The sequence below is a fragment of the Erinaceus europaeus genome, chromosome 18 (assembly GCF_950295315.1).
Source record: "Erinaceus europaeus chromosome 18, mEriEur2.1, whole genome shotgun sequence".
NCBI classification, from domain to species: Eukaryota; Metazoa; Chordata; class Mammalia; order Eulipotyphla; family Erinaceidae; genus Erinaceus; species Erinaceus europaeus.
In genome coordinates, this window is record NC_080179.1 from 51,611,927 (window position 1) to 51,634,689 (window position 22,763).

The 22,763-nt window shown below is 36.5% G+C and overlaps 1 protein-coding gene across 1 annotated transcript in view; it reads right to left on the reverse strand.

The window, feature by feature from the left end:
• Positions 1-22,763, reverse strand: part of NCKAP5 (NCK associated protein 5) — a 1,079,978-nt gene that overhangs the window by 101,245 nt on the left and 955,970 nt on the right. The window contains 1 exon segment of the mRNA XM_060178101.1: positions 17,418-17,496. Within this exon segment, the coding sequence (XP_060034084.1) occupies positions 17,418-17,496 (79 nt within the window).

Sequence of the window (22,763 nt, forward strand, 5' to 3'; positions counted from 1 at the left end):
TACATTAAACACCTACTGAAAGAATTTCAAAAATACATCAATAGTAATACAATAATAGTGGGAGACTTCAATACCCCACTCTCACACTTAGACAGATCAACAAAGCAGAGAACCAATAAAGATACAAGAGAATTGAATGAAGAGATTGACAGACTAGACCTCTTGGACATTTTCAGACTCCTCCACCCCAAAAAACTGGAATACACCTTCTTTTCAAATCCACATAACACATACTCAAGGATACACCACATGTTAGGCCACAAAGACAGCATCAATAAATTCAAGAGCATTGAAATCATCCCAAGTATCTTCTCAGACCACAGTGGAGTAAAACTAACTTTTAACAACAAACGGAAAATTATTAAAAGACATAGAATTTGGAAACTAAACAACATGCTCCTTAAGAACCACTGGGTCAGAGACTCACTCAAACAGGAAATTCAAATGTTCCTGGAAACTAATGAAAATGAAGACACAACCTATCAAAATATTTGGGACACAGCGAAAGCAGTACTGAGAGGGAAACTTATAGCCATACAATCACATATTAAACACCAAGAAGAAGCCCAAATGAATGACCTTACTACACACCTCAAGGACTTAGAGGAAGAGGAACAAAGGAACCCTAAAGCAACCAGAAGGACAGAAATCACTAAAGTTAGAGCAGAAATAAACAACATCGAAAATAAAAGAACCATACAAAAGATCAATGAAGCCAAATGTTGGTTCTTTGAAAGATTAAACAAAATTGACAAACCCCCTAGCCAGACTCACCAAACAAAAAAGAGAGAAGACTCAAATTAATAGAATTGTAAACGATGCAGGAGATATCACAACTGACACCACAGAAATCCAGAGAATTCTGCGAAACTTCTATAAAGAACTATATGCCACCAAGCTAGAGAATCTGGAAGAAATGGAACAATTCCTAGAAACCTATGCACTTCCAAAACTGAACCAAGAAGAACTACAAAATCTAAATGCACCAATCACAGACAAAGAAATTGAAACCGTTATTAAGAATCTCCCCAACAACAAAAGTCCTGGACCAGATGGCTTCACAAATGAATTCTACAAAACTTTCAGGAAACAGTTAATACCCATACTTCTTAAGCTATTCCATAAGATTGAAGAAACAGGAATACTCCCTTCCACCTTTTATGAAGCCAACATCACCCTGATACCAAAAGCTGATAGGGACAGAACAAAAAAGGAAAACTACAGACCAATATCTCTGATGAACATAGATGCCAAAATATTAAACAAGATCTTGGCCAACCGGATACAGCAACACATCAAAAAGATTGTTCATCATGACCAAGTGGGATTCATCCCAGGAATGCAAGGCTGGTTCAACATCCGTAAATCAATCAATGTCATTCATCACATCAATAAAAGCAAAGCCAAAAACCACATGATTATCTCAATAGATGCAGAAATTATTTTATGTTATTTTATTTTATTATTTTTATCTCCAGGGTTATTGCTGGGGCTTAGTGCCTGCACTACAAATCCACTGCTCTTAGAGACCATTATTTCCCATTTGTGTTGCCCTTGTTCTTATTGCTATTGTTGTTATTGTTGTTGGATAGGACAGAGAGGAACCAAGAAAGGAGGGGAAGACAGAGGGTGAGAGAAAGATAGACACCTGCAGACCTGCTTCACTGCTTGTGAAACAACCCTCCACCCCTGCAGGTGGTGAGCTAGGCCCTTGAACTGGGATCCCTGATGCAGGTGCTTGGGCTTTGTGCCATGTGTGCTTAACCCACTGAGCTACCACCTGACCCCAAAGTGATTTTAAAGAAGGGTACTTCAGTCAATTTTCATCACCAAATAGATTTCTCTTCCTGTCTTCTCTCTCTCTCTCTCTCTCTCTCTCTCTCTCCTTTCTTGCTTCTCCTTTTTCATTCCTCCTCCTCCTCCTTCTTCTCTCTGATTCTCTGTCTATCTCTCTGTCTGTCTCTCTTTCTGTCTTTCTCTCTCTCTCCACAGGGTTATCTCTGGGCTCCATCCTTCAAGGCTTCTGGTGGCCATGTTTTCTTTTTCTTTCTTTTTTGATGGACGTGAGAGACAGAGAAGAAACACATGCAGCACTACTCTACCACTTGGTTTATAAAGCTTACACTCCCCACCTACCACAGGTAGGAATAAGGGTTTAAACCTGTGTCTCCAGTACAGTAGTTATACTCTACTGGCTATGCCACTATCCAGCCTGTATGATCACTTTATAAGTCAGGGAGTCCTGAGATTTCCAAACACACATGACGGGCTTGGACCTCGAATAAATCCCTCTCTCTATTGTTACCGGTCATCTCTATCAGGAACAACAGAAGAGACCCCTTTGTGGGCCCCCATAGGACCTTGCCCTCAACATGGATCAACAATGGTAGAAAATGTTCCATCCTCCAAAGAGAGGCTGGACAACATACTCTTATCTTCCACCTGAAGAAGATGGGTCCTGAAATCGGGGCAGCTTGGAATGTTCCTACTTATGACCACAGAATGTGAGTGAGCTCAGACCTACAGGGATACAGAGATCACATAGACTCCTAAGGTGAATATGGGCCAGAGATTACATCAAATTGAGGGGGTCTACGGTCAACAAAATTTATACATCTTTCCCATATTTGGGAGCTACTCTCTTCCCTGATCCATCTTTCTGGTCCTTTTTCCAGCAATGGCATCATCTTCCCAGACAATAACTTGGATCTACCTGCATATCAGATGTCAGGCTCAGGAAAAAAAAAAACCTAGTGTAGTCATGGGCCCTTTGGAATGTAACTAAAACAGGCCTACTAACTATCTACAAAATGGAGATCCCCCAACTCTTCACCTGTACTATTTCAACCTTTAGGTTCATGGTAATCAACAACTTGTTTGGCTTTACATGTTAACTCTTTTCAGCCACCAGGTTCCAGATGCAACTGTGATGCCAACCGGACTTCCCTGGGCAGATGACCCCACCAATGTGTCCTGGAGCCCCGCTTCCCCAGAGCCCTGCCCACTAGAGAAAGAGAGAGATAGCTGGGAGTATGGATTGAACTGTCAACACCCATGTTCAGTGGAGAAGCAATTATAGAAATCAGACCTTCCCCTTTCTGCACTCCATAATGTCCCTTGGTGGTACTCCCAGAGGGATAAAGAACAGGAAAGCTATAAGGGAAGGGGATGGAATACGGAATTCTGGTGGTGTAAATTGTGTGGAGTTGTACCCCTCTTATCCTTTGGTTTTTGTCAGTGTTTCCTTTTTATAAATAAAAATTAAAAAAATAAACTTGGCAGTGGCCTGGACACGGAGAAATTCTTTGGTGTTGGATAATTCCTGGACATGGTTGCTGGACTATTCATCTACACAGCAAAACTTCTGCTGAACTTCCAATTGCCAATAGCTGCAAGTCTTTGTCTGAAGTAACACCTCTCAGAAGCAATCACCCACTAATTGGTAAAGGAGGAGAGTAATGCTTATCTAGATCCTCATCCTTCATCCTTCAGGCATGGAAACTGAGTCTGCCTTCCTAAACTTAACTGTCATTCACATACAGTGGTGCCAGACCAGGAAAGTGAGAAAGAGAGAGAGAGAGAGAGAGAGAGAGAGAGAGAGAGAGAGAGAAACAGAACTTGTGATCTCTGTAGTCACAGTAGACCTCATGCTCTGCTGTCACTGTTTTGATAGTCTTTGCAAATTTTACGCACGGGAGCCTGCATTCCATTTTGCACTAAGCTATATACAAAGGATGTAGCTAGTTCTGGTGGTAGCTGGCAGGGCATCACAGCCTTTTTTGACTGGATTTCCTTTCCTGCTTGACTTCTTCTAGTGGTATTTACTAAAATACCTAATAATTTATATGTACTTAAGTGATTTTTATAGAGTCTATTTCTGGGAGATTTTAAGTTATGTAATTGCAAATGTAATCATAATAATAAAAATAGTGTAAGGAATTACTGAAGTCATCGAAACATTTCATTAAAATAAAACAATACTATAAATTAATTTAATAGCTACTAGACATAAAATCATGATTACATCATTTGTGCTTGCCATACTATACTTTAATATAGAAGTTTTATTAGAATGTAATACCCAGCTAAGCTTCCAAATTTCTCTGCATCACAGACCAAATACCCAGGTGACTGCAACATGCAAATATCACCCTGCAGAAGTAGGGCAACAAGCAGCAGCAGAGTTGACATTTAAACAACAGCTCTGTATGCCATCTGTTTTAAAGAAATTATTTGCCTTTGCCAACATGTCAAGAAAATAGGTTCACATAATTTAGAAATTATTAAGGAATGTCAGTCCTTGATGATTTATAATGGCAAACTTATCTATAGCCATCAATTTGTCATCATTTTTTTTTCTGTTTTCTTTAGCAAGGTCCAACAAAAGCTTTTAAAACAGGTCTGAGAAGTTGATGCCTTGTAGAATCCTGTAATGTATCAAGACATTTGAATGATTCTATTACCACCCAGTGTTTAAGGACAAGATATAAATAATAATTCTGTTTCAGAATCATGTTAAAAAGCACACCAAATCCAGCACCCACACATTCTCAATTTTTTAAAATCTTTATCTGTTAGATAGAGACAGTTAGAAATTGAGAGGGAAGGGGGTGGTAAAGAGGGAGAGAGACAAAGAGACACCTGCAGCACTGCTTCACCACTTGTGAAGCTTTCCCTCTGCAGGTGGGGACCGGGAGCTCAAATCTGGGTCCTTGAGCACTGTAGCATGTGTGCTCAACCAGGTGTGCCACCACCTACCCCCCTCAATTTTTATATCTTCAGAATCCAGCACAATTCCTAGGATGGAGTCCATGCTTTATAAATATTGAGTGACTGTCTGGACTTGGTTTATGACTGTACCTTGAGGTTTGAGTAGCAGAATATGAAAGTGACTCACCTCTACCTGCAAAGTAGTAATTTTTTTCATTAGACATTTGTTAGGGACTGGATTTACGGTATGGGTATAATGCTAGAATAAGAGTAGTTTCTTTGAGGAAGAGAGTATAAAGCAATGGGTGACAAGCCTGCTCAGGTGAGATTCTGCACATAACTCTTGATTAGGATGCAAGTCCCTTTGCAAAATATGGGGTCGCAATACTTGGAAGCTGGCTTCAGAAATAAGACCTTTTTAGGCTTTTCTCTCTTTCCCTGAAATAACACCTCATGAAGTAAACCTTGAATCATCAAGGTTAAAAGCCCCATGCTGAGAAGTCACATTGGGGGGCCTGTTAAATGTATTTTCTGGTTAACTTACATCCTATTGGAAGTACTTAACTTCTGTAACTCTGTTTCAAGAAGTTCATTTATTGTCCAGTGCAATACCCTTCTTGTATGTGGGTTGTATATATGACAACTGTGGTGCTGTCTCAGCCCTGGCTACAGGCATTCAGATAAGTTTTAACTTATTTGAGAATCACTTAAAGAGAATAATTGAAATTGACACCATTGTTTGTTATCATCCTTAGACCTATTTGCAGAGTATTCCCTTTGGATTTCAAGAGGGGTCCCATATCTTAACTAATCAGAGTGGCTTTTTAAAAGAGTGTTCAATGTTTCTAAACTGTTTGGTGCATAAAATGTAGTTCAAACTGAACACTTGCTTTCTTTCCCCAAACTGACATTTTAGCTTGTGCTCTACAAGATGGGGCATGTGTGACAGCTTCTAATAAGAACTCTGCACTCTGTGAATAGATGGTCACTTCACACAGGTTGTCATAACTTCTCTAAGGGAATTCAGAGTGTTCTGTGTGACATCATTAGGAGAGAACCCGAAGCCTTTTTCTGGCCACATATCAATCATTTCCCTCTGCCAATCTTGCTCTGTATGCTTTCACCATATAACCTCAAAGTTATGAACACAGTATAAGAAAAAGAAAAGTGATATCCATATCTACATACAGATAACCCTGATTGTTTTGTTATTAGAGGAGCTTCACTGCATTGGAATGGCTTTTTCAGAGAGAAAGAGAGACAGACAAAGGGAAGATGGAAAGATGCCAGAGCATTGAAGCTTCCGCCAGTTCAGTCATGTTTGGGTTTGAAACTGGGTCACAGGCATGGTCACAAGGAAACACCCTTAGGAGATCTATGTCACACAGGTCAAGTTTTTCCCTTCTTAATAATCACCACAACCACAATAAAGACCTGTCATCTGGCATGGTGTCAAACACTAATATACAAATAAGCTTGATGCTCTATTCAACATTTTGAAGAAGATTTTGCTCTTATCTCCATTTGGCAAAGGAAGGAGTAGAGTCTTAAAGAGGTTCAAGAACTTGGTCAACATCATAAAGGAGCAAAGGAGAAATTGAAAAGCAAGCCTCTGAGATACAACCATGGACTGAAGAGCTATTGAAGGGATTAATAGGCACACTCAAAAAAAGAAGAAGAAGAAACTCTAGGCAACTATACAGTGCTGATGTAATTACTATTTAATGCCCTGATACTGTTCAGAAATGTTTAAATGTTTGGATAAGCTTTTTGACTCTTCTGGTTCACTCAGACTTTTGACTGAAAAACTGTCTTTCTCATAGTCATAGGCCTACTTTTACTACTTAAATAAATGAGATTACATTGTAACTCAACATATGAAGAAAACTTTCATTCTGAAAATTATGAGTTACATAGAAGAGACTGATATTTTAAAAGAGAATTATGTGCAAATGCTTGACTCCAGAAAAAAATAGTTTGATGGCTGGGTCAATGTGTGAGGAAATAACATCTCCAGAAATTAATACACTTGCATGAAAGCAGGGACTTTGATGCCCACTCCAAATGTGTTCTTACACACAAAGGATTCCTTCCAAATGGGCTCTGAAGGCAGAACACACAGCTGAGTTTCAAATGGGCAGAAAGTCACCTTAAAGCATATTTTCACTCCACTAGGGAGTTGACACAATCGAGTTTCAGGCACAAACTGTTTATCACAGTGACATGAAAGTCTCTGTTCAAATTTTCTTGCTTTTATAATCAAACAATAACATCTCCAGAGTATAGGTTTTAGCTACATAAGAAACATATTGGAAATTGATTCAATGCTCCTGGCTTGGCTATGACAGTGTTTCATAATCTGGTAACCTCTCAGCTTGTTCTGCCCCCTTCCTGAAAAGCTTTTAGCTGCACCCGAGTGGCAAAGCAAAGATAATTAAAACATCATCCTTTTTATCTGATGATGTGCAAAATAAGAGGAGCAGACACTGTACCAGTGGTACAAAGATTGCTAAGTGACTTTTCTCAAATTCTATCAATGGGATAATGAAAGAAATTAAGACTGACATTGTTATTTTTCTTAGGCACTACCATTTAAAAAAATGAAGATTTCTCTTTAGAAACAATGAAGTCCTCGCTATGACTCATCAGTGGGTGCCCATGCCAGTTCCCTGCTGTAATATTTTAGCTGAAAACTTTCTCTGTCTCATTGTTTTCTATGATATGCTTCGTGAACAGGACACACTGCTTGATTAAGGAATATTTCAAGTCCAGTGTCCTTCCTGCTCCCAGTATCACTTCTTCCTTTTTCCCTCACACAGAGATCTGTCTCTACAATTTGACATAGCCCTCAACTGATCTACCACTGTAATGCTTCAAACCTTTCTCAAGCTAAGATGTTTACTCAAACATGCTAGTGCACTCACCAGAGAGAATCAATGTTTAGTTTACCCTAATTGAGGCATATTTTTGACTGAATTTTAAACTATATTTTAACTATTTAATTTTTTATTACCATTATTTATTGGATAGAGACAGCCAGAAATCCAGAGGAAGGGGAAGATAGAGAGGGAGAGAGATAGACACCTGCAGCACTTGTGAAGTTTTCTTCCTGCAGGTAGGGGCTGGGGACTTGAACTGGGCTCCTTGTGCATTATAACATGTGTGCTCAATCAGGGGAGCATTAATTGCCTTTTTAGCTATTTTAATATTATTGTCAATTCAACATAGATTTTCAATATTATAAAATTCAGAGGTATGGTTTCACACTTATATGTGTGAAAGGGTTATCACCCCCACCATCAAAGTTTCAGTATCATTAAACTAGAGCTATCTACCTATCTCTCCTAGACCCTCTGCCCCATTTCCTGGAACTATAAATCAGTGAAACCCTTATGGAAAATGATAGATTCCTTAGAACAAAATGGAAATTCATTAAGATATTACATATTTGCCAGAAGGATAACACACACACACACACACACACACACACACACACACACACACCTGATACTAAAGAATATATGTAACTCACTCTATTCATAGTGACATTATTCAACAGATGATTAGATAATGAAGCTATAGAATACATAAGAAGTAAAATACTCCTTTGCTATTAAAAAGCATGGCAGTGTGCCTTTCAGGAAAAAGTGAATGGGATGTGAAATTAGCTTAAAAAAACATACAACTGCTTTCCATGCCCAGTGATAATGAAGAATTAGTGACTTTATCAGCATCAAAGGCACAAATAATTCATCCTATCTATAATGCCTGTTAGTTAAGTCAGAATTATCTGGGAGTCTGACGGTAGTGCAGCAGGTTAAGCACACGTGGTGCAAAGTGCAAGGATCCCGGTTTGAACCCCCAGCTCCCCACCTGCAGGGAAGTCTCTTCACAGGCGGTAAAGCAGGTCTGCAGGTGTCTGTCTTTCTCTCCCCCTCTGTCTTCCCCTCCTCTCTCCATTTCTCTCTGTTCTATCTAACAACGGCGACAACAATAATAACTACAACAACAATGAAAAACAACAAGAGCAACGAAAGGGAAATAAATTTAAAAATTTTTTTAAAAAGGATTTCAAAAAACAAAAAGAATTATCTATGGTAACAGAAAAAAGCAATTAAAATTCAAAAAAGTTTCCCACAAACTTTTCTTTCTAACTTACTACTTCAGAATAGACAATGAATGACTTTTTCCTCGTAGTCAGTGATATATATATATTTTTTTTCTTTCTTTTTTAAAAATATTATTTATCTACTTTTATTTTATTGGATAGAAATAGAGAGAAATCAAGAGGGAAGGAAAGAGAAAGACACCTCCAGCACTACTTCACTGCTCTTGAAGCCTCCCCTCTGTGGATGAGGACTGGAGGCTTGAACCTGTGTCCTTTTGCTCTTGGTAATGCAAATGCTTACCCATGTGTGCCATCACCCTTGCCATCACCCTGTCCTGTGGAATATATTCTTATTCCCTTTTCTCTCTTCATTTGAATGTTCTTCTGGAAGCACTATTGGCTTGGTAAAAGCATTGCAGGAAGAAGATGGGAGAGGACCAGGAGTATATGGCACAATCAGAAGGTCAGATGAAGACCAATTACTTACAAATGAGTTTTCTTTGGGGTGGCACTTTCAGTTTTGTCTTTATAAAGAGTCATGTTGTGGCCTGGGAGGTTCTGTAGTTGTGTTAGATTTGCAAATATGAGGTCCCAAGTTTGATCTCTGGTATCATATATGCCAGACTGATGTTCTGGTTTTCTTGCTACATTAGTAAGAAGTAAATCTCTTAAAATACTTCTTTATTTATTGATAGGACAAAGAGAAATGGAGAGGGGATGGGGATAGAGAGGGACAGAGAACAAGAGACACTTGCAACACTGCTTCACTAGATGTGAATTCTTTCCCCTACAGGTGGGGGATGGGGCTTGAACTCAGGTCCAATATTGGTTTAAAAATTTTCAGTTCAATATAAGGCCACACAAATAAATATAGAAAGTTAATAAGTAACATGAAATTATAAAGGAATAATAAAGAATACCCACCTTACAATTCTAGTCGCAACTCACCACTTTACTCTCTCTGATCACCATCCTTTCCCCATACTCCTTGATAATCTTTGTCTTTTAACTATCTTTGTCGTTTAATTCAAATTTTCATATATTTAAATTTATGTCTACTACTTTATCTTATGCTGTTTTATATGTAGTTTCCTGTATATTCTTAGTTGTTTTTTTGTTTGTTTGTTTTGTGTTCTGTTGGATTAAGTTTCTTCTGATCATCTTACTCTCCCTTCCCTCCAGATTTCTACTAGTTTGGGAACACTATATTCTATTTTCTACCATAGAAAATTTACTATATATATAATCAAGTTAAACATATTAATCTTGAAAAATAGAAGGATGCTATCATGCTATGATTTTCACCCATTTCTTCTGCATTCGTTTTTTTATATTTATTTATTTATTTATTTATGTATTCCCTTTTGTTGCCCTTGTTTTCTTGTTGTAGTTACTGTTGTTGTTATTGATGTCATCATTGTTGGATAGGACAGATAGAAATGGAGAGAGGAGGGGAAGACAGAGAGAGGAAGAGAAAAAGAGACAACTGCAGACCTGCTTCACCGCCTGTGGCCTGTGAAGCAACTCCCCTGCAGGTAGGGAGCCAGGGGCTCGAACTGGGATCCTTATGCCAGTCCTTGCGCTTTGTGCCACATGCGCTTAACCCACTGCGCTACTGCCCAACTCCTTAGTTTGTTTTATGATTGTCTTTTTAGTAATATACATTATAAAAAGTACATTTATTGTATATCAAATACTTTCTCTATTTATCTGTTCTCTTTGCATTTCTTATGGTCTAGAAATAGTATTTTTTTTTCTGCTTGGTGTAGACTTTTTATGTGTTTACTTCTAAAGTAATGCCTCCCTTAATAGAAACTCATTTTTTAACCTATGAATGTTTTTATTTATTATATCTTGAAGCATAGTTCCACTGAATATTTGCTTTTAGATTGCTAATTATTTTGTCTGAGTACATTGGTGATATAACTCCACTGTTGTAAATTATGCTATATATAAGTTCATTGTCATTTGAATTGTTGTTTCTTCTTAGGTAAATTGTATTTTTATTTTATTTTAGTGTCTTTCCTTTATTTCTGGCATTCTATATATAAATCAAGATGTGCCTAATATAGTTTCATTTTCTTCCCAACCTAACTGAGGTATGGCTAATCAAATTTGTATATATTTGAGACACATAACATGGTTTTTTGGTATATACATGTGTGTTTTATGAATGCATATATGGTATAAATGGACACAATCAAGCTAATTAAAACATTCACTTCATGACATAGTTTCCCTTTTATGGATTAGAACACTAAGAGCTGCTTTCTTAGCAATATTCAAATATCGATTACACCGTTAATAATTACAGTCAACATCCTGCATACTAGGTCTTCAGAAGATACTCATATCTGCAAACTTGCACACTGCTTGACCATTACCCTGCTAACTCCTTTAAGTTTCTCTTTTTAGAAATTTAAGTATTTTATAAACTACAGATAAATATGATAATTATATCTTCATCTGTGTGTATTATTTCACTTATATGTCTGTATTACCTCCCTTTTTCCCAGGTTCATTATTATTACAAATGGCAGAATTTTCTCTCACACAAGAGGATTAAGCCATTAAGTGGCTAAAACAGAGAACTAGTCACAAACAAGTGAGAAACCAAGAAGACAGATGGCACAAAGCATGCTATATAGTAGATATCCAGTGGACAGAAATTATTATTGCTATCTTCAGCCCTTGGCCAGAGGCAAGCACATGACTCTGTTTTATAGGTCTATCCTTCATGAAGTCAGAGTTTATATTTCAGGCTGCCAAGATGCAAAGTTCCTCCTTGAAGTTTGCCACTTGCAGTTATAAATTGATACACTGATGGCAGTAACTGAAAATTTTCCTGCTTAAGCTACTACTCTATAGAATCTATATATATTTTCATAGAGACAAAGAAGCAGAGAGGCAGAGAGAGAGAGAGAGAGTGAGAGACCACAGCACTAAAGCTTCCTTCAGTGTGCTGGAGGTCAGTCTCATCAGCCATCCACATGGCAAAGCAGCACACCATCTAAGAGTTATTTTGCTGGGCCTATGAAAACTATAAAATGATATTTTGTATGTTTGGAAATACAGAAATACTATTATCCTGGGATGGACTAACATGTGACCCAAGCTATACAAACACCACTTCTTGCTTTTTCCTCATTCATAGACATTATCTTAAGTAATTTTCAGTTGGGTGCCATTTTGTTAGTAGTCAACTGAACGTTATCAAAGTTGTTATTGGGAACATCTTTCCTTTCTACTCACACTTAGTTCTGATCATCAGTAGTTTATGCTTTCTAAAATTAAATATGTCAAAGCTGTGAAAGTCTGATCAATGTTCTATGTTCATAGAGATAAGCTTTAACTTTCTATGTGATATTAATGCCATATCTTGCATGTTAAATTTAATTTTTCATTGTTGCACAGTGGGGAAATTAGTAATATTGTTGAAACATGACAGGTAATTATGAAAGACTTTCACTGATTGCCAGCTAAGTTCTTTTAGGGAGCCCGGCTGCTTTATTTGTTTTAGTTTTAGAGAAAGGAAAATTCTCCATGTACTGCATTTCACAGAAGATTCTATGCACTTTGTGGGTGACTAGTTATATATTCATCCATACGTATAGCGGTGATAAACTCATGCTGTTTTATTTATTTATTTTTTAAAAGAGTCACTCGAGTCTAACTGCACAAATAGAGAACAGTGGTTGTTCATAGTATGCAAAGTGGAAACTAAACATAAGTCATTATAATTAATTATAATTGTCCAAATATCTCTCTGAGTTTACTTTCTTATGGCTTTTTTTTCCTGCTAGAGCTTGACACCTAGATGATGAAGCCATCACTCTCAGAGACTATTTCTTCCTTTCCTTTTTTCTCCCTCCTTTTTTTCCTTTCTACTTTCTCTTCTGATAGAGACAAAGAGAAAGAGAGAGAGAGAAGAGGGGATATAGAGTGAAAAAGAAAGTGAGACACCAGTAGTACTAATTCACTGCTCATGAAGGTGGGGCTTGGAGACTTGAATTTGGGTTCTTGCACATGGTAACATGCACTTTACCAAGTGTACCACCATCTGGCCCTTCTTACCGCTTTCTTAAATTTCAGTAACAGTCTGTTTGTAATGAGGAGATAAACTTGGTAAGTATAGACTGTTATATGTCCTTGAATTCTTACTAATTCTATAAGAATCAAGAGAACATCTTTTTCTGGCTTTCTGACTGTAATAGTATTTCTGATCCTATGTGAACTACACTTGTCAGTGGACTTTTTTTTTTAGTTTTTATTTAATTTATTTATTTTCCTTTTTGTTGCCCTTGTTGTTTTTATTGTTGCTGTTATTATTGATGTTGTTGTTGTTGGACAGGACAGAGAGAAATGGAGAGAGGAGGGGAAGAAAGAGAGGGGGAGAGAAAGACAGACACCTGCAGACCTGCTTCACCGCCTGTGAAGCGACCCCCCTGCAGGTGGGGAGCCGAGGGCTTGAACTGGGATCCTTATGCTGGTCCTTGCACTTTGCTTTGCTCAACGTGTGCTTAACCGCTGTGCTACGGCATGACTCCAATTGTCAGTGGACTTTAACTTAAGGGTGGTCAAACTTTGAAACTGTTCTTGAAGGGATGAATCATACACTTCCTTATCCTGTCTCCTCCCTGTTCATTGGAAAGTGGACATAAGGGTGACTTTTCAGTGGCTGTTTTAGGCAATGAAATGGCCTTAGGAATGGAAACTATATGAGGCCAAGGTATAGGTTAGAAAAATTCTGGCACTGTCACAACAGCCTAACCTACTTCTCTCTGAACTACCATCTTTTTTTGTTCATTTGTTTACAAGACTATAAGATTACATACCACCAAAATTCTATGCCACTATCATGTGTAAGTATCAATGTATAATACACATTAATAAAGTTTAAAATGGTAATACTAAAAAAATGTAGGGTTATATGACAAATGACTCTTTTTCCCCTAACATTGTTTCCTGAACTGGTTCCTGTCTGAAGTAGGATTTATTCCTATGCTGTTTTCTACGCCCTTTAATTTGCTAAAACCAGTAGTGATATGAGAGTCTAAAACTAGCTCAAGAGTTATCAATGAGAGGTATCACTTTTATCAAGTCCTTGCTATTGTGTGAATTATTGTTAAATTAAATTATAATTCAAATTCTTTAGCATGACCTGAAAAGGTAGTTGTTTAATCTACTACTCTGCTGATGTGAATTGGTTTATCAAATTAACCAGCTGAAGTCTGGAAAAGGATAGGGAATAAGGTAGAGGAGACATCTGAGAAATATATAAAAATAACTTGCTATATATTTTGTTAACTAAGCCAGAGACAACCTTTAGTCTAGTGCATAATACATTAGCTTCTTGTTAAAGCCACTTTGAAAAGAAAAAGAAGGGGCACAACAGAAAGATCCCTTGGAGTCAATCCTGAAGTGGGGAGGAGGCACTGAGGCAACTTCACTGATGTTGCTAACATAGTCACCTCCTCAGAGCTAGTCCATATTCAGGCTCTCTCACGTGGGGGGAGGGGGAGCAGAAAGTTTACTTAAGAACAGATTAGAAATAGCCTAGTCAATGGAGGAAAGGAAACAAGATTTAATTCAAGCAGGGTACACCAGGCTGCAATTGAACATATCATTTTGTGTGACTGTTAGACCTGGGGAAAATAACATTTATCTTTCACTTCACAAGAATCTATCACACATTCCTTCTTTCTTGGGCATTATACAATTTTATTTGGATTCTTCCTCCAACTTGGAAAGACATTTTCACCAATTTGTGAGAATTATAAGTCCCAACACACTGTCTCCATGTAGGGGATTATTTTCAATGTTATCACTGACTCATGTTTTTAATATCAGTCAATGTTATTTGAATTCTTACTGATTATTTAATCCTATTATATAATTAGTACAATACATAGAGTGAATTTACTATAATTAAATAGCAGGATAGAACAATTAAAAACATAGAGGCTGTGATAATTTGCTGATATCTCCACTAGGCAAGGCTAATCGTTTGCTTATTGTTTACTAACATTGAAGCCTGACAGTTATTAGGGGAAATTAAAAGAAAAAAAAAACCGAGACGTGTTATGTTACTTAATTCATGAGCCTTGAATTTCAATATAGAGCAGGTATAGTTAATATCATGTGTTGTAATCAACACATAACATTTTGATTAAACCAGCTTGAAAAATAAACATTTGTGTTCACGTATTTCCTGATTGTCCCGTTTTATCAAATATAGTAGCTAATATTGTATTAGAAAAATATATTTAAGTTTGCTTTGTTGCTGTTACTGGAAATAATCTGTGATTATAAATTATTCTGAGGACATGCAAAAATACTTAATATAGATAAAATAAAGACCATTAAGGTAATTGGAGTGCTAATACATACCTCCCCAACACACACACAGGGTCATATTGTCAAATCTATAATTACCTGAATTACTGAATCTCATAAGTCTTGAAATGGCTGGGCTTTGGGGCTAGAATATCACTTTCTAGAAGAGGATATATATATTTCTATGGTGCGTAAAGAGGTGTTGGGGTCTGAGCCCTAGCATCACATGGGGGCACCTCAGCACCAGGGGGGACCTTGAAATGGAGAAACCCACAGAACATCCCCACACCTGCCTGCAGGGTTATTACTAGGGCTCTGTTGTGGGGGCATGTCCAGAATAAATATCTTAGTGTGACACGATTTTACTGGCCACAGCATTATGCAACCTGTCATCCAATTATTCTGCAAGGCCAACAAAGATCTCTAAGTCCGCAAACACTGATAAGTGTCCTGTAGCTAAAGTTCTGAATACCACAGTACCAGGCCACAACCTGTTTGATACCTGACATGAATGAGGGGGCATGATATTTGCTAACCATTGCCACCATAAATCTGCTGAAATGCTTTTAAGAGTGCAACTTAGAAGAGACCTTGAATGTTAGTTTACAGTTGTATGAGACCTAGTCAGCTCTGTCAGAAACATGGCTCAACATTACTTCCATGACAATAACCTAAAGCATCACCTTTTCAAAAAAAATCTTGTGTGATGGTAAAAATGTTCATATAGACCATAAAAATATGTCATCATTGAGGACTTTAGATCTGACTACTGCCACTCAAGAGCTGAAACTTTACTTTTGGTACATTTATATTAAATCTGTTTAATTAATTTAAATTGAATCTGAAATAGCCATATGTGTCTATCTATCTGTTACTATGACAAACAGTGCAGACCTGAAAAATGCTATTGTATTAATAACACTTAAATTACTATAGTCCACTTAAAAATGGATTCCCTGTAAATATATGTTATTTTAAAAGTCCAAAAACACCTCATTACGGGAAAATGATGACTCAATGGAACTTTACATAATGTCATGTTTGAACATTGTTAAACAGTATTTAACTTGCATATTAGCTAACAATGGAGAATTGATACTAGTTTAGACATTCTACATTGACAACAATAATAAAGGATGTCTTTTTGGAAAAATAATCTTATTCAAACTATGCTCATTCAGCCATTCGCTAAGGCCATTCCTACTTACAAATAAAAAGAATAATAATGGTGTGTTAGTCTCATTAAGCTGCAGGGGTACAATAACTCTCTGAGAAACCGTAAAATTACAGTTTGTAGAAGACTGCTGAGTATGCTAGAAAATTAGCCACCAAGTATACCAACGTGGTGCAAAGAGTGCTGAGAATTGGCAATTCCAGGAACTCCCAAGAACAGACAAGGGCAGTGAATACTGACTCTGGACAGACATGGCCTGGAGCATAGCTTTCAATACTCTCTATTAGACCTAAGTATGATTTGAAGAAATTATTTTACCATTCCTTGACATCTTGTGGAGAAATAAGTAAGTCATCATGTTTAGACTCACGGTTCTTTTTAGAGTTTGAGGAATTCTGAAAGTAGCCAAAGTGGCCCAGAGTTCCCAGTACCTATCTCCTGACGACCCATCTCTCACTACTTATCTCCTGACAAGGATCAGAGTCATAGACGTTGACTCCATTAACAGTTATGTCCTAACTGCTGAATTCAGTCAACAAAGTCCCTTTGTACTGAGAATCTGAGTTCTTTAGTGGAGACTATACAAAGGATATTCTATAAGAAGGGTCCTAGATCAAAAGATGAAGAAAAGTACCTGAAGACTTTGGCAAACCATGTATACTCAACCCATTTGAATCTATGTGTAAAGCATATAAAATTAAATATATTCTATCTAAGAAAGCCACTGCCCATATTTATGACCAATAGTGGCTTCACAAGGTACTTCTTGAGGCCATTATAGAAACTAGATTAATCAATTTTACCCATAGAGATAAATAATTAAACACTCAGAATCACTCTTGCTTTACACTGACAAGTACTTGCTTCTTAAGAATTCAAATTACATTCTTTTGCAAACACTATGATTTCTTTATAAGTGTCACTATAGCCCAGTTCATTCACAATATTTTCCAGTATCTATGAACATCATGCAGTTAAAACATGATCCTGATGGAGAGGGGCATAAGACTTAGCCTTTCTGATACCAAGTCTGAAAGAAAGTTACATATAGAAACTAAGTTATAGACTTCTCAGGACATGAACGTTTACCTATAATATGATTCTGAAATGAGGAATCTGCAGTTGTATTCTCTTCATCTTCTTGTAGTTTTTCCTTTGTTTCTTTCACCTGCAGTGGCAAGAAAATACTATAAGCTTTTATTTTTTTTACTAAATAAATTGTTCACAACAATAATAACAATGGTACATTTCATAACAAATATGTAAGTTTGTATATACATACATACAAACCCATATGTATTTTTTCTTTATTCCATTTACTCTATCATTTGAATATATTAACAAGTTGTAATTACAAGAGCATGTTTTCAAAAAATAAAACCTGATCTAAGTGAGGATTTATAGGGTACCTAATTTTGCCTAAGATTTTAGAGGCAACAGGTTTGTTTTCTAATATCAAATAATGTTTGAAACAAAACTGTTAGAAAACAATTAAATCTAAGGAAGTATAACTACTCCAGAATCAGGGACTTCTACAAGTTATTTTAATAAGCAAGAAGAAATATGCTTAGATCACCTGCCCCTCCCTTCCTCCTTCCCTCCCTTCCTTCTTTCCTTCCTTCCTTCCTTCCTTCCTTCCTTCCTTCCTTCCTTCCTTCCTTCCTTCCTTCCTTCCTTCCTTCCTTCCTTTTTCCCTCCTTCCTTCTTTTCTCACCAGGGCATTGCTCAGCTCTGGATTATGGTGGTGGAGGAGATTGAACCTGAAACTTTGGAGAGTCCCTTTGCATCAACATTATGCTATCTATCCTACCCCTTTTCTTGAAAAAAACTTCCTAAGATATTTTCTTTTTTGTTTTTTTCCATAAAGATAACATGAAGTGACTATGATGTGTGCTTGGTGAACTAGAGCAGTGATACATTTATCTTGGTTTTGCAGGTCAAAAACATTCCCCTTCTATTTAGGCTGAATATCAAGATGCTGAATGGTGTTATATCAAATTTTAGAAATAAGATACAAGTCACAATATTGTATGAATGACCATCCTGAGACCAAGCTAGTTTCCTTACACATATAACATATTGCAACCCTGTAACTAAAGCCCAGACTCCCTACTTCACCCCAGTATATTGTACAAACGACCATTCTGAGCCCAGGGAAGTTTCCTTACAAATATTGAAAGTGGAAATTCTGTAACTAAAGCCCAGATTATCTATTTAGCCCTAGTACCATTGGTAGCAACAATGCTATCAGCCAGAGAGGTCATTCACCCTGCAGACTACACACTTTACCATACTGTGAAGACTCAGGTTCCAGCCCCAGACACTACCTGTATAAAGTGCTGTATAAAGGGAAATGCCCATTACTGGTGCTGCAGTGCTATGGTGTCTCTCTTTCTCTTTCTCTGAATTTCTCCCCCTTACTGTCCCTCCCTTCCTTTCACTCTTTATCATATAAATAAATAAATAGGAGGCCAGGCCATGGCACATCTGTTTAAGCACACACACAACAATGTGCAAGGACCCAGGTTCAAACCTCTGATCCCCACTTGCAGGGGGAGAGCTTCACAAGTGGTGAAGTAGAACTATCTCTGTCTTTCTCCCTCTCTATTGCCACCTCTTCTATAAATTCCTGTTTCTATCTAGTAGTAAATACATAAAATTAATATTAATAATTATAATAAACACTTATCGTGGAGAGATTAGAAACTGTATGCATGTGTCAATGACACAGTAAAGAAGTAAGTGTCCTTAACCTTAATGTAATAGATAAATAGTAAATTCCAAAGAAATAAAAAATAAAATATGTTCTTAGCAGTACAATCTGTAATAGCCAAAACCTGGAAGCAACCCAGGTGTCCAACAACAGATGAGTGGCTGAGCAAGTTGCAGTATATATACAAAATGGAATACTACTACTATTAAAAATAGTGACTTTGCCATTTTCAGCCGAGGACCTTGAAAAATTCATGTTAAGTGAAATAAGTCAGAAACAGAAGGATGAATATGGGAAGATCTCACTCTCTGGCAGAAGTTGAAAAACAAGATGAGAAGAGAAAACACAAGTAGAACCTGAACTGGAATTGGCGTATAGCACCAAAGTAAAAGACTGGGGTGGGTGGGTGGGGAGAATACAGGTCCAAAAAGCACGACAGAGGGCCTAGTGGGGGTTGTATTGTTATATGGAAAACTGGGGAATGTTATGTATGTACAAACTATTCTGTTTACTGTTGAATGTAAAACATTAATTCCCCAATAAAGAAATTAAAAAAAATTATAACAGTTTGTGCCATTTTATAAGATGGTAACAACTGGTGTAATTATTTTTCTACCACCACCACTGTACAGGAAGATACTGAATGTTGCTTTATAGGGATACATAATTCTTTTTTCAGAATATGAGATACTGGGATAAAGAGAAAAATAATTATTTCAATTAAAATACCATCTTAAATGGTCCACCTCTTTCCACTGCATGATGAAGGTCTGTTATCTCATTAATTGTGTTAACAATTTTTATTTTGTCCAGTGATAGTTAAATAGGAGCCTGGAGCTGTCTTCCTCTGAGACTTCTCATTACAGAAAATTAGCTAAATACACAGGAAGGATGGACTCACAATATATAGCAAGTAGACTGTATTTCCTATTATTTGTTTACTTAATGCCAAAGCAATCATTCCTGGGAATGTGCTTTTCCCCTTCCTACAATTATTTTACATAATTTAAATAAAATTACAAATTAATAAGGCCTTGTCCAAATTATATGAAAATTAGAACTAAGTGCTCTGTAAATGATGGCAGAAATGATGGAAGAAATGGGAATATCAGCTTCTAATTAAGGTTCTGAAAAGAGATAAAGATTTAATTCAGCAAAGCATTATGAGAGTTTTGCATGTAGTTTAGAATATATGTAGAAATCTAGCAATCCTGACAAAGACTATGCAGATGCTAGTGAACAAAGTGGACGTCTACTATATATGGGGACTTGTTATACTTATGAAAATAGTCTTCCTATTATCTTCATTAAAATAATTAAAATGCTTCAGGATCCCCAAAACTAAATAAAATCCTAAAAGGAAAAGGGATTTTGGGATATTATGCTATTCATTTTCTGAATAGAGCCTCTACTCAGGAAAATCATTATATGCAAAGTATTATATGTAGCTTTTTGTCCTCGTATATAATAAAGACTATAAGAATTATTTGCAACATACTTCCAAATGAGCTCATAGAAAATTTACCTTGAGCCTACTCAGGGGAAGTTTCCTGAATTCTGAATTTTAAAAAATTCATGGATATTCACATTAATGTGCTATGGCATTAACATATATATATGTGTATATATATATGTATATATATATACACATATATATATCCAGTGCACAGCTCAGCTCTGGCTTATATTGGTGCAGGGGATTGAACCCAAGATTTTGGAGCCCTAGGCATGAGAGTCTCTTTGCATAACCATTATGCTGTCTCCTCTGCCCCTACTTTATTTTACATATAATCTCCTTAACACATAAACTGATAATATATAACAAATAGAAATTCATAGTTATTCTTGTACCAGACCAAATAGAGATCAGAGAAATATCCTTTCTGAAATCAGTAACTTTAGCTCTGTCCACACTGATTATTATGGAGATGAATATATATATATATATGTGTGTGTGTGTGTGTGTGTGTGTGTGTGTATACACATATACATATACACATATATACATGTATATATACATATAATTTTGTTAACAATGTAACAACTCGGGCAACTATCAGGTTAATAATATTCCTCTGTAGGGAAAGGCTTGCCAATTTGACTAATTTCCTCTCAAAGCTAACTAGAAAAACCAGCATATTCCCATTGATTTTGTATGTTTGGGGTGGCTAGGCAGTCTGTACTTCACAGAAAATAGTAACACTTTGTCTTGTAGATAATTTAGGAGGACCAAGGTCAATTATTACTTCAGTTTTAAAGAGTGCAGACAAGAGAGGGAAAATATGGCAAATTACTTCAATATTAGAAAGTACCAAAGTAAGACTGAAACTGTATCAACCAAATAGAGGGTTTTTTTCCTTTACATTTTGGCACTTCTGTATAGTAAAGATATACCCTAAGCTGTCAGAACCATATTAAACGGGGCATAGTTAAATTGAGTGCCTCTGATAAGGGGCTCTGCCAGGCTATCAAAGTTTTAGATCAGTTGGATTGAATTTCTGGCATATTGCACATTTCCACAAGCTCATTCTCTTTCCTTTCAGTGACATTACAAGGGCAGCCTTAGATATGCTTATAATTTGTGGTGTTATAATGCAGCGGACATGCACATTTTCAAAAAAAAAATAAAAAAGGATGAGATCATAGAAGCCAAGATCAAAAACTGGGGAGGGGTAGGAGGAAAAAGCTTTTGCAAAGAATGTAGCCTGCATATGATTTCAGAGTCTGAAAAAAGAAAGACTTCATAACTTAGAGTAAAGACATGCTTGAAAAATAAATTAATTTTTTTTCAAATTAAAGTAGATTTTTGATGCTCTAAGAAACCCTAAGTGTTAATAATGGCTTAAACAAATAATTAGTAACTGAAAATGTCAATCAGGCTTATTTTTTTAAAATCTCTTCTACCCTTGAAACACTCAAGTTTACCCTAAGAAAATGGTAGCAGGAATTATATTTTATAATCATTCTTTTTTTTTTTTATTGCTACCAGTGTTATCACTGGGATTCATTGCCTGCACACTGAATTCACCATTCCTAGTGAGCATCCCCCCCCCCCCGCTTTCTTTTTTATTTGATAGAGAGATTGAGATGGGACAAGAAGATAGAGTGTAAGAGAGAGATACCTGTTAGCACTGTTTCACCCTTCATGGAACTTCCCTCCTGTGGGTGGGGACTGAAGGCTTTATCATCAGTCCTTGTGCAGGGTAGTGCTTGTGCTCAGTCAGAATCAACGTCTCCCGGACCCTTTACAATCTTTTCTACTAAAGTAATTATATATATATATATATATATATATATATATATATATATATATATATATATATTAATTCTTTGTAAAGATTTTTTTGCTTATGCTTTGCAAATTATAAAAAGGAAAAATGAGTATTACTAAATCAATTATGCAAAACAGAAATAAGTCAAGGAGTTTAAGTATAATTAAAGGTAAATTTAAAGCATTTTTTTAAAATTAGCACACCAAGGGGGAAAAGCCCTCTTATTTATTTTTTAAATGATATCTACTCTGAGAGGTCTGTCTCTCAGAGTTAATACCAAGTAAGAGGAAATCAAGTTCTAAAAATGATGTTTTAGTTTTAACAACTTCTATTTAGTTAGGATGAATTAGTACTTAAAATTTTTCAGCCTAAAAAAGGAAATGCTTAATTTAATTAATCCCCCCTTTGTTGCCCTTGTTGTTTTATTGTTATAGTTATTATTGTTGTTAT